The sequence below is a fragment of the Chlorocebus sabaeus genome, chromosome 12 (genome assembly GCF_047675955.1).
Source record: "Chlorocebus sabaeus isolate Y175 chromosome 12, mChlSab1.0.hap1, whole genome shotgun sequence".
Taxonomy (NCBI): domain Eukaryota; kingdom Metazoa; phylum Chordata; class Mammalia; order Primates; family Cercopithecidae; genus Chlorocebus; species Chlorocebus sabaeus.
This window is the reverse complement of record NC_132915.1, coordinates 80,251,366-80,269,570: the sequence shown is the minus strand read 5'-3', so window position 1 is coordinate 80,269,570 and position 18,205 is coordinate 80,251,366. Positions and strand designations below refer to the sequence as shown.

General features: G+C 39.4%; 1 protein-coding gene across 1 annotated transcript; it reads left to right on the top strand.

Annotated features, from left to right (window-relative positions):
- The first annotated feature begins 2,208 nt into the window (after positions 1-2,208).
- On the top strand, positions 2,209-17,911 carry LOC103219026 (thioredoxin domain-containing protein 8). The gene is made up of 4 exons (XM_073021834.1): positions 2,209-2,299; positions 5,780-5,884; positions 14,488-14,553; positions 16,384-17,911. The coding sequence occupies exons 1-4, from the start codon at positions 2,276-2,278 to the stop codon at positions 16,513-16,515; spliced, it is 327 nt and encodes a 108-aa protein (XP_072877935.1). The 5' UTR covers positions 2,209-2,275; the 3' UTR covers positions 16,516-17,911.
- Positions 17,912-18,205: the final 294 nt, after the last annotated feature.

Below are 18,205 nucleotides of genomic sequence, written 5' to 3'. Positions count from 1 at the left end.
AAAGACAGAGGTACTGGCCCAGCCTTGCTTGACTTCCGGAAACCCCAGGGACATGGCCGGAGTTTGTTGGTGTAGTAGCTGTGTCTGAGCGTTCATTATGAACCATCTTCTTTTCAAATGCTGTGAAGAGAAGTTCAAGAAGAGTTAATTCCACAAGGAAAAGGAGAATGGAAATGGTAGGTGTCTTCCTGGTGCAGAGAAAAAAGGAATTCCCTCTGAATTCAGACCATCCAGTGCTAAACGGCTTTCTGAGAGACCTACATATTTCAGCCGACCCTGTGTTCCTTCCTACATGAGAAGCATCCCGGGCTGGATTCTAAATTAATTCCAGCTACCATAAGTTATCTAAACTTGTTGTACCTGGACTATCTTACCTGTAGATGGACACCATTACCTTAGCTAACTGGGCACTTACAAGATAATATGTATGAAAATAATGCTTACAATGGAGCTCACGCTTTGAAGCAGTGGTTTTCCAGTGGGGACAATTTTGCCCCTCCGGGAGCCACTTGTGGTTATTACCACTTGGAGGTCCTACTGACATCTAGTGGGTAGAAGTCAGGGATGCTGCTAAACAGCCTACAAGGCACAGGACAGCCCCCTATAACAAAGCCTCATTGGCCCAAAGCATCAGGAATGCTGTGGTTAAGAAACCTTGCTTGGAAGAAGTTCAGTTTGTGTCAACATCCATTTTTCATTCTTGAATGAAAATGAGACAAAAGATAGAGGAGAAATAGATGAGGATAAGATCTAAAATATATAAGCAGGAATAAAATTTCTGGCTGTGATGGAGGATGCATCCCAATGAAAAAGAGAGAGAGAGAGAATAAGCAATGAACAAAGTCATTGAAAATACTTCAAATGCCTTTTTTAATTTTTAAAAAATTTTTGTTAATACATGTATTAGTCTGTTTTCACGTTGCTGATAAAGACATACCCAAGACTGGGTAATTTATAAAGAAAAAGAGGTTTAATAGATTCGTAGTTCCATGTGACTGGGGAGGTCTCACAGTTCTGGCAGAAAGCAAAAGTCATGTCTTACATGGCAGCAAGCAAGAGAGAATGAGAGTCAAGCAAATGGGGAAACTCCTTATAAAACCATCAGCTCTCATGAGATGCATTCACTACCATGAGAACAGTATGGAGGAACTGCCCCCATTATTCAATTATCTCCCACCGGTCCCTCCCACAACCCTTGGGAATTATGGGAGCTACAATTCAAGATGAGATCTGAGTGGGGACACAGCCAAACCATACCAATACATAATACTTCTACGTATTTATGGGGTACATGTGACATTTTGTTACATGCCCACTTCAAATACCTCTACAGAGGCAGCCATTGTCTCCATCTGACAGTTTTCATGCAACACATGACTAAAGGCCCAGAGCTGGATATATTAAAAAAACAGAAAGAGAGATTTTGCTATTTTTGTTTTATTATAGAATCTACAATTTCTCATTTTGGTTGTTCTTGTTGCTCTGTAGATTTGAGGAACACTGGCCATGGCCATGTTCAGGATTTTTTCTGACATCAGTTTCTGAAAGTGACAAATCATCAGGTGCAGGGGTCAGCAAACTGCTGCTCTTTTTTGCACATCCTACTAGCTGAGAATGGTTTCTACATTTTTCAAAGGTGGCAAAAATAATAGGGAACATGCAACAAAGACTGTGGGTGGCCCATAAAGCTAAAATAGTATCTGTTCCTTTAGAGAAAACATTTGCCAACCCTTGATCTAGTGCATAAAAGTGTCATTTCTTTACTCTCTAAATAATTAGAGCAAAATAACAAAGTGAATGGGAATTTATGACTCATTAAATCAAACTTACAGGAAACTCATTATTATAGGGTTAAGACTTTAGTATTTTTCTCAACAGCAAAATCATGTCTTCAAATTCTTAAGTGAAAATCTCATCTATTTAGTTTACTCTGCTTGCTTCTCATCTGGTGATGGGATGGAAGGATTGGAGATGGGAGAAGGATATGTAGAAATAGGTTATAAAAGATGAAAATAAGACAAACACATTACTGATTCTGCATATAAGGCCCTCAGTTTTCTGATTCTTGGCTGTCCACAAGTGAACTAGTCATGGCATAAAAGTGAAATAAGATCCAAAGTCTGTCAAAGTTCCGGGTTCTGAGATGACATGTTTAATGATGTCATAGAAAAGTTACCCATATATTCCAGGCAGGATACTGTAATAAATAGGAGACAGCTACAGTGATCCAACTAAACCAACAGGGGATTTTCATCAGCACTTCCCTGGTGTGATCATGGTGCAGATTATTAACGACATGGTAGGTATTTATTTGGCTTCACTGAATATTTCAAATGTGGCCATCTTGGGAACAGATTTGAAAAACTTTAAGAATGTATTCTCTCTATCCAGTATTCCATCATTGCATTGTAGCAAGGGGAGAGTTTTAAATTCTTGCTCTGTATCTTGTTCCTTGAGGGATGGCACTATCTAGAAAAGCAGCCAAGGGGCAAATTGATAAAGAAGGGCTTTCTTCCTCCTGGACTCTTATTTCCTGCTTGACTTCAGATGAATTCTAGACCAGCTCTTAGTATATCCCATCCTGTATCTGATCCCATGGATCCTACCTCAGTTGTGCCTGGAAAATTCCATGGAAGTAAGGGATCCCACACCTTTTCTCTTATCCTAGGAAAGAGAATAGAAACCCCAGATGTGGAATGGAGTGGGAAAATTGTGACCAGTAGTATCAAGAATCCCTTAGGTAGGTACTTTGTAGTGCCACCTTCTACTCATTGCCCAATGTTGCTGTCACAACAAATCTAAATTTGTGTACAGGACAGAGATAATTCTTGATTTATAAAGGAGAAAATTGCCTCTAAAAGAGAGGTTCAGGGCTACTTCATTTAAGAGGTGGTGTGGGCATTAGAATCCAGACCTTCTGATGCCTGCCCTCATTACAGGAAGTCAAGAGCTGGAGGAGGGGACAGGGTTTGGGGCCTGAGCCTCATGTCCACCAGCACCCGCAGATTTAGACTTCTGACATTTTCCCCAAAGGTGGCTATACAGATCACAAAAATGACACTGACCAGATTAAGAGAGCATTGCCCTATAACCTTGATATAAGAACATATTTTGAAACATCACACATTTGCTAATGCTTTTGACACTTATTTTTTTAATGTTCTGGGGATGTCACAGAATAGCCCAGAGCCTTATTCCCTCAGAAGACCTTTCCTTTCCTCTCCAGGGACCTTTTCGGAGGCCCTGCTCTCCATCCTATCTTTATTCAGATGCCACCTTCTCTTTGAGGTTGACCTTAGCCATCCGGACTACAGTTGTAATTCAACCCCCATTCTTCCTTCCTACTTCATTTTCTTTTTGTTTTCTTTATTAGCAATTATCACTAATATACTACAAATATTACCTATTGACCTTACAGTAAGCTTCCCATTCTAAAATGTAAACTCCATGGAGACAGAATGCATAGTTTTTGTTTGTTTTGTTTTGTTTGCCACAGTGGTATCCTAGCAGTTTGTGCAGTACCTGGCATAGTATAGGCCTCAATAGGTATGTGTTAAATAAATACCTATACTGTGAGAGTATTTCTTCAGATAATTTAGTCAAGTTAAGTTCATGGGTCCAACTAGGCCAGCTCACACCCAAACAACAACTACTGGAAAGTGAAGAGTGCTGGGAGCTTGTAAGGATGGCATCTACCTTATAACTTCAGAAGCAAGTGAGAAATAAAGGCTTGGCATGGCTCTCTGAAAAGTTACTTACTCCATCCTAGAGGAATATTGATAAAGAAAAAGAGTGCATCTTCTTTGAGTCATCACTTCCACCTGATTGAAACTAAACAAAGTAGCCACGTAATTGTCCAGGCTATCATAGAACAGGTATGTTGTATTAGTCTGTTTGCATACTGCTATGAAGAAATGCCCAAGACTTGGTAATTTATAAAGAAAAAGAGATCTAATGAACTCACAGTTCCACATGGCTGGGAAGGCCTCACAATCATGGCAAAGGCAAAGGAGGAGCAAAGGCATGTCTTACATGGTGGCAGGCAAGACAGTGTGTGCAGGAGAACTGCCCTTTATAAAACTGTCAGATCTTTTGAGACTTACTCACTGTCACAAGAACAGCATGGGAAAAACCTGCCCCCATGATTCAATTACCTCCCACCAGGTCCCTCCCATGCCATGTGGGGATTATGGGAGCTACAGTTTAAGATGAGATTTGGATGGGGACATAGCCAAACCGTATCACATGTCATTTGTATGGATTAAACCCATCCATAGTGGGAACAGGCTTTGCTTGGCTTAATACAATTAACAATCCCATCCCCCTCCTCTCAATGTTTGGTCCGGGAATAAGCACACAGTGCAATTAGGGCCAATGAAAGGGAGAATAAGTTCTAATTCTATGATGAACTCAGGAGTGGATTTTCTGTAGTGGTTAAGGAAATAGGAACCGGAGTCAGGCTGCCTAGGATACCAATGCCAACTACACCACTCACCAGCTAATTGATCAGATAAAGTTAGTGAACTTCAGTTTTCCCATTTGTAAAATGGAGATAATAATAGTATACACATCATAGTGTTGTTGTAAAGATTATGGTAGAGAATATAGGGCACAGAGTAAATTAGTTACAATTGTTGCAATTCCAGTGAGAAAAGGAAAAATCTTGAACAGAGTACTATATATTGGCAAATCATTCATTCATCAAGAAGACACTCAGGCTGGGCGAGGTGCCTCACACCTGTAATCCCAGCACTTCAGGAGACTGAGGTGGGAGGATGGCTTGAGTCCAGGAGGCAGAGGCTGCAGTGAGCTGAGATCGCACCACAACACCCCAGCCTGGACGAAGAGCCAGACCCTGTCTCCAACAAACAAAATTAAATTAAATTAAAGAAAACACTCCATACGCATTTACTCGATGAGTACTCTATGAGCACTTATGTGTCAGTTAGGGATCATGGGAGGTACAGGAATGAATCAAGATTAAGTCCTGTAAGGACTTGGGGAGATCAATCATGCATGAAATAACTAGTGTAGGACCAGTCACTTCTCATAAAGCAAGCAAATATAGATGCAGTCATCTGAGCCCCAGAAAGGGAAACCTTGATTTACTTAGATGATACAAACAGTTGATGGGAAATTCACTTGACATTCAGCAAGAAGCATGTCAAATCCTTAAACGTATAGTTTTAACCGTAGCTGTAATACTGATCACTTCCCCCAACAAAACAAGAACTGAATCAAGGTGTGAGATAAGTTCTTCTCCTTTGAAAGTTCACTAGTCAGGCATGTTTAGGCCCTTGTTTAATAAAAATCCAGTACTATAGATATCCACCCTGAACAGCAATTCACCCCCACCCTCCAGCCCCCATCCCTCCCTCGCCAACCTGTTTCTCCTCAGAGGTAACCACCGTGATCAACTTCCATTACCAACCCTTTTGGTGCATAGACTTCCATGATTTATATGTACTTACAAAGAGAAATATATTTGACATGAGGGACATTTAGAGAAGGTGGGGTCAGCTAGAGAACAATGGCATGGGATACCTGGTTAAGGTTTTTAAGAACCAACATGGCCAGATATGGTGGCTCACACCTGTAATCCCAGCACTTTGGGAAGCTGAGGCAGGAGGATCACTTGGGCCCAGGAGTTTGAGACCAGCCTGGGCAACATAGTGATACCCTGGCTCTAAAAAAAACAAAAACAAAAGCAAAACTAACCTGTCATCTTATTCTCTACAAAATGTCATGAGACATTTCCTCATTCATTTTCTGGTTTCAGAATGAATTTAAAACATTTCTGACAGCTGCCGGACACAAACTCTCAGTGGTTGAATTTTCTTCAAAATGGTGTGGTCCCTGCAAAAGGATGGTACCTGTTTTCCATGTAAGTACAACCAGTACCTATCTCATAGTTTTAGAAGAAATTTAAAGTTCCAGAATATTTTTCCCAGTAATTCTTAAAAGTTTGGCACTTATGAGCCACTATGGAGACATAGTTTTTTGAAGCACCCTGATTAACTTGAAGATAATCTACTGAGATCTAATTAGATAATGAGTGTACACACCAGAAAATTAATACTACTTGTCCACGGGTAATTCTGCAAGGAACATCCCAAGATGTGCAAAGGAGTCCAGTTGTACAAATTAATGGATTCTTCATATTATAGCAATGACATTTTACCAAAGTTTCAAGAGTTCAGAACTTTTAAACACTGGATTAGAATACAGATAAATACAATATTTGTTTTTAAATATAACATAAAAGAATAAATTTCTCCCAGTTCTTCAACCTTATTATCACAACAAACCATATGTCTTTATGTTATTTATCCTACAGCTTTATTGATGTATAGTTGTTAAATATCTTTATTGAGGTATAATTGTTAAATAAAATCTGTTTATTTAATGTATACAATTCATGTCGGGACGTATGTATACACCCATGATATTATTACCACAATCAAAATCCATCACCTCCAAATGAAACCTTGTGTACATTTGCTTTTGTGTGTGTGCGTGTATGTGTGATAAGAACACTTAACATGAAATCTACACTAAATTTTTAAGTGTGCAACACCCTACTGTTAACTATAAGCACTATGTTGTATATTACAGTGGTCCCCAACTTTTTGACACCAGGGACCAGTTTTGTGGAAGACAATTTGCATGGACTATGGGTTAGGGTAGAGGGTGCGGGGATGGTTTCAGGAAGAAACAGTTCCACCTCAGATCATCAGGTATTAGATTCTCATAAGTAGTGCAACCTCGCTCCCTCACATGTACAGTTCAAAATACGGTTCTTACTCCTATGAGGATCTAATTCCACACTGATCCGACAGGAGGCAGAGCTCAGGCAGTAATGATCACTCGCCCGCCACTCACCTCCTGCTGTGCAACCTGGTTCCTAACAGGCCGTAGACCAGCGCTGGGACTGAGGATCCCTGGTTATATCAGATCTCTAGAACTTATCATCCTGTACAATTGTATCTTTGTACCCATTAAACAACTCTTTCACTCCTTCCCTGTTCCCTGGCATCCACCATTATATTTTCTGCTTCTGTAAGTTGACTATATTTTACATACTTCATAAACATTGAATCATGCAGTATTTATTCTATGGTGACTCACTCGTTTCACTTAGCATGATGTCCTCCAAGTCCACACGTGTTGTTGCAATGAGGCAAATAATACGCCTTGCATGTTCTTTTCTTGTCCTTGATTTACTTTGTAAAATATTCTACTGAGTTGTACTCATATATTTATATTCAAATCTTTTTTCCACATACATATTGGTTCATGTTTTTATGGTCTCCAAATGAATCTTTTACTATCTATACCATATTTTATCTGGTTAATTTCTGTAACATCCTACTTAACAGTTTTTAACATTTTATTTATTTATTTTTGGTATAACATGCTGCAGAAAGAATCTCAGGGCACTTATTTCATTTTTCCTTATTGTATACAACTTTACATGTTTTTATGGTCAATTTTGTGAAGTTTATTCCTTTAGATATAAAGAATATTCTACACAGCCGAAAATACTCTGGTTTATTTTCAGCAAGGTTTCTAACATTTCAACTTTTTTAAATCCACCTGAGCCTCAGTCACAGCCTGAGTTAATTTTAACCACAGTCACAATCTTTGATATTTAATTTAAAATGAACTTATATTCCAATAGAGAAACTGGTTACATAACATCACAACATCCCTTCTCTGCCTAAATATCCAGAAGGGAGGCCAGCCATGGTGGCTGATGCCTGTAATCCTAGCACTTTGGGAGGACAAAGAGGGAGGATTGCTTGGGGCCGCGAGTTTCAGACCACCCTGGCCAACATAGTGAAACCCTGTCTGTATTTAAAAATAAAAAATAAAGAATATCCTGAGGGAACATTTTAGTTTCTGACTGGCCCTACCATGCTGACACTGAAGACCTAGGAAAGAGGATCTCCTTGACTTTGCCACAAGATAGCTAGTGTTCAGTTTCAGGAATATAAATGTACTATATACTCACAGGCCACAGAGTCAAAGCTGATGCAATTCCAATAACCAATAAGAGGCATTGTCACGAAATAAAATGAAATCTATGTCTTGGTAACCTCTGCCTCCCTCATATCTTCAGGCCCTAAGGGCAGTAACAGCTTGGCTTTTGCTACATCCAGGCTCTGCAGCCCCTCCTATGCCCATTCTAACTTAATAGATATAGTTAGTCCCTTTGTTAAAAAAAAAAAAAAAAAAAAAAACTCAAATTATGCTAATTTGATTGTGCCATCCGTTTTCTGCAGGAATCCAGGCTAATGCAAATACAGTTTTTAAATTTTGGTGCTCCACTCTGTGAAATATTTCAGGTGTTTAAAAGGATTAAGTAGATCCATGTAAATATGTAATCGTCTCCAGGACAACATATTATTAAGTAAAAAGAGCACAGTATAAGAAGCGTATAGAGTATGGCCCCATTTACGTAAAACAGACACATATATGTACATATAAGTATATTTGTGAGTATATAACCATACGTATATACACATATACATATATAATTTATATATGCAAACAAATGAGAAGCAGAAAGATGCACATCAAACAAGTTTTTTTTTCTGTGAAAAGGAGTGGAAATTGTTGGAAGATTGTGAATGGGGGAGTTTCATGTTTTGCTTTATTTTTCCTGTAATGTTTGAACTTTTGCAAGAGAAGACATTCCTGTATCATATGTGTAATTTTCTTTTAACTCATAGTATATGAGGGGATTGGAGGAAGGCTTTACTTACCCTAGATCAGGGATCCCCAGCCCCCAAGCCATGGACCAGTACCGCTCCACAGGTCCTTGGCCTATTCAGAACTGGCCACACAGCAGGAGGTGAGCGGCCAGCGAGTAAGCATTACCTCCTGAGCTCCACCTCCTATTATATTAGCAGCAGCATTAGATTTTCATAGGAGTACAAACCCTGTTGTGAACTGCACATGCGAGGGATCTAGGTTGCACACTCCTTATGAGAATCGAATACCTGATGATCTGAGGTGGAACAGTTTCATCCTGAAACCATCCCTCCACCCCCAGTCTGTGGGGGAAAAAAAGTCTTCCATGAAACTAGTCCCTGGTATCAAAAAGGTTAGATGACTGTATCAGTTAGAGATCAAAGCAAGAAACATAAACCACATTAGAACCAAATTAGAAAAAGATTTTAATACAAGGAATTAAATGCTCATAAAATCATCAGAGACTGAGTGAATGGGTTTGGGACAGAAACTCCACGGATCACTCTTCAGAACACCACAGACCCACCTGTGGAGATTCTAACTTTGCCATCATCAGGAGTCACAGGAAATGGGAGGCCATGACTGGGAGTTAAAAAACCGCCAACAGAGCAGCGGTCAGAGAGTCAGAAGCAGGATTAGGCAGCTACTACAGCCACCATGGCCTCTGGACATCTAAGAAGTTGATTTCTGAACCCTGAGTCTGGCTGCCACCACTGCTTGCCTCTAGCACAACCAGTACCCACTACCTTGCTTTCCACCAAAAAATAAGAAGAAAATAGCTTCTGTCTCATTCTGCCTTTCAAATTGCACTGGCATGCATCTAACTGGTAAAATGAAATTTGCATCCAGAACTCTAGCTGCAAGGGAGGCAAAGAAATCTTCACCACTTTTCCCTTCCAGGTTTTCCAGGATGGTAAAATGGAAGTTAGTTAGCAAAACCATTATTCAAGAGAGGGAAAGAGTTCAAGACATTTTCAGACACACAAAAACTAAAAGTTTACTAGCCACAGAATCTCTCTGAAGAAATTGCTAATGGATGTATTACAACAAGAAAAAAACCAGTGACTCATAAGAAAATGTGGGTTTTAAGAAGTGATTTAAATTATGCAAGAGCAGGGGTCAACAAACTTTTCCTGTAAAGGACAAGACGGAAAATATTTTCAGCTTTGCAGGCCATATGATCTCTGTCACAACTATTCAACTTTGCTGCTGTAGTGCAAAATCCAATGACAACGCAAAAACAGATGGGCAACTAGTTCCAATAAAACTTTATTTAAAACAACAGGTGGAGGGCTAGATTTGGTCCACAGGGCATAGTTTGCTGATCCTGGCCTAAGAGGACTGCTAGGCATAAATCCCTGAAAAGAACATTTCTGGAAAAGGAGAGGCTATAATTTTGTTGAGAAATTGTATGGTGTGATCAGGGGAAGGCAATATGTAGTCTGTGAGGCTTACATATAGTGTGCAATGGAAGTGGCAAAACACGAGCATGAAAAAGGAAGCTGAGGCCAGATCAAGTAGGATCTTGTGTTATAACTCAACAAACTGCTGTGGAGAGTCAAATAGGACAATTTTAAGGAGGATTTTGCCACAATCAAATGTGGCATTTAGAAAATATTTTTGGAGGTTGCACAAGAATAGGTTGGAAAGTCTAAAAGCAGGAAACCCAGGGTGAATGTCAGTAATGATAGGTTTTTCCAAAACTGGAGCCGTGACTTTTAGAGAAAAAGGAAAGATCAAATTCAGGAAACACATTTTAGAGTTAGATCAACAGAAATAAATGACTAGAAATGCAAGAGCTATGATTTTAAGCAAACAATTCAAGATGCCATCAAGTGTCCTTAAGGTATGAACACAGCTGTCTGAAAAGATACCCAGGAGCTGACATTTACGGGCCACTGTTGTCACTGCTGCTGCTGTGGCTGCTGCCACTTCCTCTTCCCCTAGACCCACTACCAGCATCATGGTTGCCACCACTGCCAAAGACAATTCCAGAACAAAACAGAAGTAGCAGGGAGTTACTTCTTCCCTCCTCCCCTTCCATTTCCTGCAAATACTTCCCATTGGAAAAACTTAATTGGAAGTCAGCCAGCAATAGAACCTGGAAAATCTAGTTTCCATACATAGTAGAGCACAGAGAGATGGCAACAGGGGTGGAAGGAAATTAGGCCAATGGTCAGCATTAAAATGTTGACATCACTTCAAGCAGAACAGCCTTCTACCACCAGTAGCACCAGCACCTCTCAAAATGCCAGGCAAGAGAAAGTAGAGTTTGGCTCAGAGAGCTGTATCTCAAAGATCACTGAAGACAGACTCCCCCGACAGCTCTCCCAGGAGAAAGCCACTCTACTATCCCTTCTGGCACCCCACAAGGTAAGTCTGGACCGACCACACACATTCTGTTATTTCTTTGCCAACCTTGAAACTCTAATCTTCAGTTTGGTTCTTTGACTCTGCTTCTGCCACTGGTCCTTACATCATCTGACCTTGGCATCATCTGGTATTTGACTTGATGCTTCAGGCGCTAGGCTGTAGTGAAATGTCAGAATGATGCTTAGTCCTCTTTAACAGCCTTTTTGTTCATTTCTTCATTTCTACTGAAAAGACACTTCCAGTGTATATTTTAATATTAACATCAAACTAATGGGAAATATTTATTTTTTATTTTGAAGGCAATGTCTGTGAAATACCAAAATGTATTTTTTGCTAATGTGGATGTGAACAATTCTCCGGTAAGAATCTTAAATCTTCCATGCACATACTCAAAATCCAAATGCATTGTAATGAATAGCACTGTCTCAGTAATTATTAATACATGATCAATTTAAAATCAAGTAGAATTTCACATTTTTTCTGATAAGCTACAGTAAACTTCCTCATTATACTTGCATGTTTTGTATTACTTAAAAGAAAAAAAAAAATTAGCAAAAAACGGTGAGCTCTCCTGATACCCCTCTCCCCTCTTATGCTGTGGCAGGCCTCACTAATCAATCCCAGCTTTCTTCACCACTTGCTCTGGGCTCTGCCCCAGAATCCTCCTCAGCAGAGTTGCTCTAGGGAGACAATAGAAATCTGGTAAAGTTGAGCTGCAGGTGAAAGATGGTTTTCATCCCTGTGATGGACTGTTCATCAATTTCTTTTTTTGGGGGGTGGGGTGTTGGGGGACAGAGTCTCTCTTGTTGCCCAGGCTGGAGTGCAATGGCTCGATCTTGGCTCACCATAACCTCCACCTACTGGGTTCAAGCAATTCTCCTGCCTCAGCCTCCCGAGTAGCTGGGATTACAGGCATGTGCCACCACACCCAGCTACTTTTGTATTTTTAGTAGAGATGGGGTTTCCCCATTTTGGTCAGGCTGGTCTTGAACTCCCAACCTCAGGTGATCCGCCCACCTCAGCCTCCCAAAGTGCTGGGATTACAGGTGTGAACCACCACATCTGGCCTTGTTAATCAATTTCTAAAACCTAACTCAGTGCCTTACAGACATCTTAATATATTTTGTTTTTCTCTTGCTATATCTTATGCTTTTTGTGGTTTTTTTGTTTTGTTTTGGTTTGGTTTTTTTTTGAAGCATCAAAAGAAATTCCCAGAAATCCCTTCTTCTTGTATCTGGAGACATCCTTCCTCATCCCATCCCCCCAAAAAATAAACCCTATGACCTCAAAGTGTATCTTATTAATACACACGATGTCGCTACAAAATTATTATTTTTAACATGTTAATTTATAATGATGAAAGATACCAACAGATGGCCTATCCACATGTTAGAATGCATTTGAGCTTTAGAATGAAAAAAGTGATATCTACCATTCTGCCCTTTAATGATTTTGTGACCCACTGTAGTTCAACCTGCATAAACTTCAGTTTCTTCATTTGTAAAACAGGATAATAATACTTAACCGAAGATAAAACGATATAAAATACATTAAATAAATGACATGGTGCCCAGAGCATAATAGAAGTTCCCTTTCTCCATTTCCTTCAAGCTTCATTAAAGTGTGAGTGTTTAATTGCCCTTTAGGAGGAACCATAACCTATAAATTCAGAATACGCAGCTAGGATGACTATCTCTTTACCTTTTCTATATTCACAGAGTTGTGCAATCATCACTACAATCAGTTTTAGAACACTTTCATCACTCCAAGAAGAAACACTGTACCCTTTAGTAGTTACACCAAATTCCCTCCATCCCCCACTCCCAAATCCTAGGCAACCATAAATCCACAGTAAGCAAAACAGATTTGCTATTCTGAACATTTCCTATGAAGGGAATCATAGAATATGTGGTCTTTAATCACTGGCTGCTTTCACTGCATACATTTTCAAGGTGCATTCATGTTATTGAATATATCAGTACTTTGGCCAGGCACAGTGGCTCACATCTGTAATTTCAGCACTTTGGGAGGCCCAGATTGGTGGATCGCTTGAGGCCAGGAGTTCAAGACCAGCCTGGCCAATGTGGCAAACCCCCATCTCTATTAAAAATACAAAAATTGGCCGGGCATGATGATGCATGCCTGTAATCCCAGCTACTTGGGAGGCTGAGGCAGGAGAATCGCTTGAACCTGGGAGGCAGAGGTTGCAGTGAGCCCAGATCATGCCATTGCACTCCAGCCAGAACAACAAGAGCAAAACTCCATCCCCCCCCCCAAAAAAATGGTATAAACATTAGTGTACAAATTTTTGTGTAAACAAAATTTCCATTTCCCTTGGGTTTATATCCAGGATTAGAATTTTGGGGTAATATGGTAACTCTGTGTTTAACTTTCTGAGGAACTGACAAACTGTTTTCTAAAGCAGTTGCACCATTTTACATTCTCATCAGCAATGTATGGGAGCTCTGATTTTTCCACATCCTTGCCAAGTTGTATTATTGTCTGGCTTTTTGATTAGAGCTCATTGTCTTTTAAGGTAAAACAAAATGCATAATTGTCTAATGGTAATTTATGTATCAGTTGTTATCATTGTGTGGTCATGAAAAATTATAATACAGTGTGTGTTCAGGTGTGTGTGCGTGTGTGTGTGTGCGCGCACGTGCTGTGAGTACCAGGGCAAGAGATTTAATGCCAATAAAATGATTGGTATATTAGAGAGAAATGTCCAGTTCTGTTGATCCTGTGGGTGACTAATTTTCTTTTGACTCCTAAACAAGAAAAACAAAAACTAACATTTGAAAGTAGTTTGGAATAGATTAAAACAATTGGGACTCTGGCATATTTTATCATATTTTGGCTCCAAATCTTTCACAAAGATGGGCAGTGAAGGACTTAAAAGAAAGACATGTATAAGCCTTACTTAAAATGCTAGATCAGGATGCATTCCACATTTCAAGTAGAGTTATAAAGATTTGTTTACTCTTTTCTATTTTTGCAATAAGCTCTTCTGATATTGAGTTCCACTGGGGCCCCTCTGTACTCCTTCACAAGGTCCTTCAAACGCACCTCATTTTGTTATTAAGCATCTATTCTGTTGCGGCCTCCATCTCTCACCCACCTCCTGGTTCTATGGGATGAAAAAGCCCAGGAATGCTGTAACAACCATTTTCTATCAATCATTTCAATCAGCGTGACATTCCTGGAGGAATGTTAGAAAGTTCACAGCAGTAGAGTCTGTAAAGTGTCAGGTGTCCTTGGAATTTTAGACATGCCTCCTGAGAAGTTAGCAAATAACATGCTTGGTACAGGGAGAGGACAGAAATACCGTAACTTCATGCCATTTCTTTGCTTTCCCAGGAGCTCGCTGAAACTTGTCACATCAAAACAATACCCACATTTCAGATGTTCAAGAAAAGCCAGAAGGTATGTTTCCATGGTAACCAGCAGGGTTGAGTTAGATTATAGAACCATCAGAACCCCTCAAAAAAGCCTGGCTATCCTAGGTGGATGAAATAACTACATTTATTTTTAATGCTTAGCAACATAATTATTTGCATATAAGTATGTTGTACTTTACATACAACAACTTTACATACAACTTTACAAAGGGTTAAAACATGTATGAGTTATTAATAAAGCTCCCCATTCAGACCATCTGAGGTATCCAAGTCCATAAGTATTTTCCCACTGCTATCTCTACACTGGGGCAAAACTATCAAGAAAGAATCTTTCAGAGAAAGACATTCTGAAATTCTCACACAAATGTATACAAGTTGTAAACAACATTTGAGAAAATGCTAACCAAAAGCTATCACAAAGCAATATTGCCCAGTGACTGAGCACACAGGCTCGGGATTCAGGTTCCCATGGTTCACATACTGCTTCTAGCACTTCCTAGCTGTAGGGCCATGAGTAGTGTATTTAATCTGTTTATATCTTAGTTTCCCTATTTATACATGAATCATAATAAATTTTCCCCTCATAGGGTTGGTGTGATAATTAAATGAATTAACATGACAGGTGTTTAGACATTAAATTAAATGCTTACTGTGTTATGTTAGTGATCTTAAAAATATTAATGGAATAAAATGTCTAAAATACTCAGCAAGTTATGAAACTAGCACTTTGTTCTTTTTTTGGCAGGGTTGGTGGGGGACAGAGTCTTGCAAGGTCACCCAGGCTGGAGAACAGTGGCATGATCTCGCGATCTCAGCTCACTGCAACCTCCACCTCCTGGGTTCAGGCTATTTTCCTACTTCAGCCTCCCGAGTAGCTGGGATTACAGGCAAGAATCACCACGTCCAGCTAATTTTTGTACCATGTTGGCCAGGCTGGTCTCAAACTCCTGGCCTCAAGTGATCCACCTACCTTGGCCTCCCAAAGTGCTGGGATTACAGGCATGTGCCACCGCGCCTGGTGGAAACTAGAACTTTCTTATATGGCCAGGGCCACTGGCAATTTTCCATACTTTTCAAAAGGTGATTTTGCAAACATATGTAGGAGACATAAAACGTTTATTCCATTTTACACAATTACCCCATTCCTGGGAACTTTTGCTACAGAAATACCTCAAGGAAAAAAAAATAGCTAAGTATATAATAATATTTGTAGCACTATATCTAATTTTAAAAAATGAAAGCAATCTCAATGTCTTTAAGTAAAAAGATTAAGTGAATTCTGATACATCTACTCCATGAAATAGGATGCAAGTAAAAAAAAGTTATAAAGAATAATTTAAAGGAAAATTCATGCTTAAGCTTTGTAAAGATTATGTCTGCAGTGTAAAGAATGAAAACATTGGATATGCTAGCTGCAGAATTTTATTTTCAACGTCTAAGTATTTTCTGTAATATAGCTAGTGCAATATATTTAAATTTTTTTTTTAAATAACACTACACATTCCACATTCCCTCAATTGGATTTTTACTTGACAACTAAAGTTATTTAACATATGCTCCCTCAACTTACCTGACTTAGATGTCCAATTGTCTACATACCATCTTTTATTATATTCTCCTTCACTCCCATCTCAGAAATGAGAATGCTTCCTCCTTTCAAAATCAGTTTCATCCATGCAGCTTGATTGCGTTCCCTACCTTCTGCTTCAGGCCTCTATCCATCAGCTACTCTCTTTAAAACTTGGAGTTTAGACACCTCTTTTTGGCACCCAGCATCCATTCTCTATTAATAGTACTCTGATTTTCCTCCCAGGAACCACTCCCTTTTGTATTCTTATCCCATGTGCTTCCTTAGGGCTCCATCTCCAGGCCTTCACCAACCAGTGAACTCCATCCCCATCAGAAATGGACCCTTGACTCCAGTCAAGCCAATCCATGTCAAACCAGAGCTAATTTCAGGACTTTGCTTAAGCAGCTAGGTAAATAACCTTCTCTTTTGATATCACTGGATTTGAATTTGGGAAGATATGAGTCCAAAGTAAACAGCTTGTCACCATATAAAACCTGAAAATGAATCTACCATACAGAAGAAAACAGAGTCAAGCCAAGAGGTACTAATAGCATTGACTGCACCCTGAATCTATCCATGCCTGAAGCCTACACTACCCCATAGATTCTTCAGCTATGTAAACTCTGGGTTGGTTTCTCTGTCACTTGCAACCAAAAAAATTCTGATGAATATATCTGGTGTTCTCCCAGGCTACTCTCCTTCATTTCATGGTGTAATTGTCAAAAGAGTAGAATATATTTACAGTTTCTAATTCTCATTTTCCACTCATTCCCTCATCTATCTATCTGTCTTCCTAAAGTCACCAAGGATCTCCCTGCACCTAATTTCAATAGCCATTTCTCAATTCTTGATTCCTTTGTTACACAGAAGTACCATTAACTAACGAGCTTCTATATTCTGGAAACTTTCTTCTCTTTTGACTTTATCTCTCATCCCTCCCTATGCTCTCCTCTGGCTTGCCTCCTGTTAACAGTCAAATATATCCATTTTGGATATCTATCTTTTTGGTTCAATCCATTTCCCATTCTACCTCTATCCTTTAGCAATGTCATTCCTACTTCTAGTTCCAGCTATAAATACTTTTTTACTGAGACAATTGCAATGCCCTCTCCTTACCCTCAACTTAGCACCATAGCTCTGTTTTCATCTACAGATTTGTGCACAGCTTCCTGTATAGCATCCCTTTTTTTAACATGTGATGCCCTCCCCCTCCATTGTCTATATAATCAAGGCTAAACCATTGTATTTAAGGCTGGCATTCAAGTTTCTCCATAATTTTGACCCAATCTACTGCTCCAAGCTGTTCTCTGTTTAACTCAGATCTTGATGTATTTTTCTCATACTAGTCCAAGCACCTGAAGGAGGTCATGTCTGATTTGAAAGCTCAGTGTCTAGAAGAATCCCAAGTGGACAGAAAATACTCATCATGTGTGTGATGAATGAGTGAATGAATTAATGAATTAATGCTTCTGTTTTTTCCCTGCATCCCACTGCCAGCTCAGCCTCACCTCCTGATTCTGTCCTGGTACCAATCTGATTCAGAGCAAGTTTATCTCCAGTTCAGTATACTTTTCTGGTTTTATTCCTTCTGCTACTGATATTGTTTAGTGGCTGCTGCCACTCAACAGTTTTTACTCCATTCTATGATGACACAAGACTCTGAGTTCTCAACTGATTATGTGTCTAAGCTCTTGAACCAATCCAAGCTATGCTTTTGAGGAAGGGCATGGCCCTGCTTGGTCTCAATTCTGTATGGAGATGGAAGTGCCCTCAATAAGCTGGGGAGAGAGGATACTTATAAAACATTATATCTTAACTGGTCTCTAATGGATACATATCTCTTTTGAATTGATAGATCCTGCATTGCAGGGATCACTAAAGATCTCAAATCTGAATTTTCTGCCAGGCAGCTATTAGAAAACAAATTGAACTGAATGGCTGGCACTGTCATTAAGATGATTTACACTTCCATATTCTAATTCCAGGGTCACCCAACAAGCCTCTGATTATAATGTGGATACTCATATCTAAAGAAGTTTTGTTGAGGATTCAATTTCTCATTGAATATTAGTAACTTATCATCCTGGTTATGAAGTTTAAAAAAAAA

Bases quoted from the DNA above. Each gene is read 5' to 3' on its own strand.
- LOC103219026 (XM_073021834.1), top strand. From the start codon at position 2,276: ATGGTGCAGATTATTAACGACATG. The intron at 2,300-5,779 runs GTAGGTATTTAT...TTCTGGTTTCAG, and splicing joins TGCAGATTATTAACGACATG to AATGAATTTAAAACATTTCT. The intron at 14,554-16,383 runs GTATGTTTCCAT...GTGCTTCCTTAG, and splicing joins TGTTCAAGAAAAGCCAGAAG to GGCTCCATCTCCAGGCCTTC.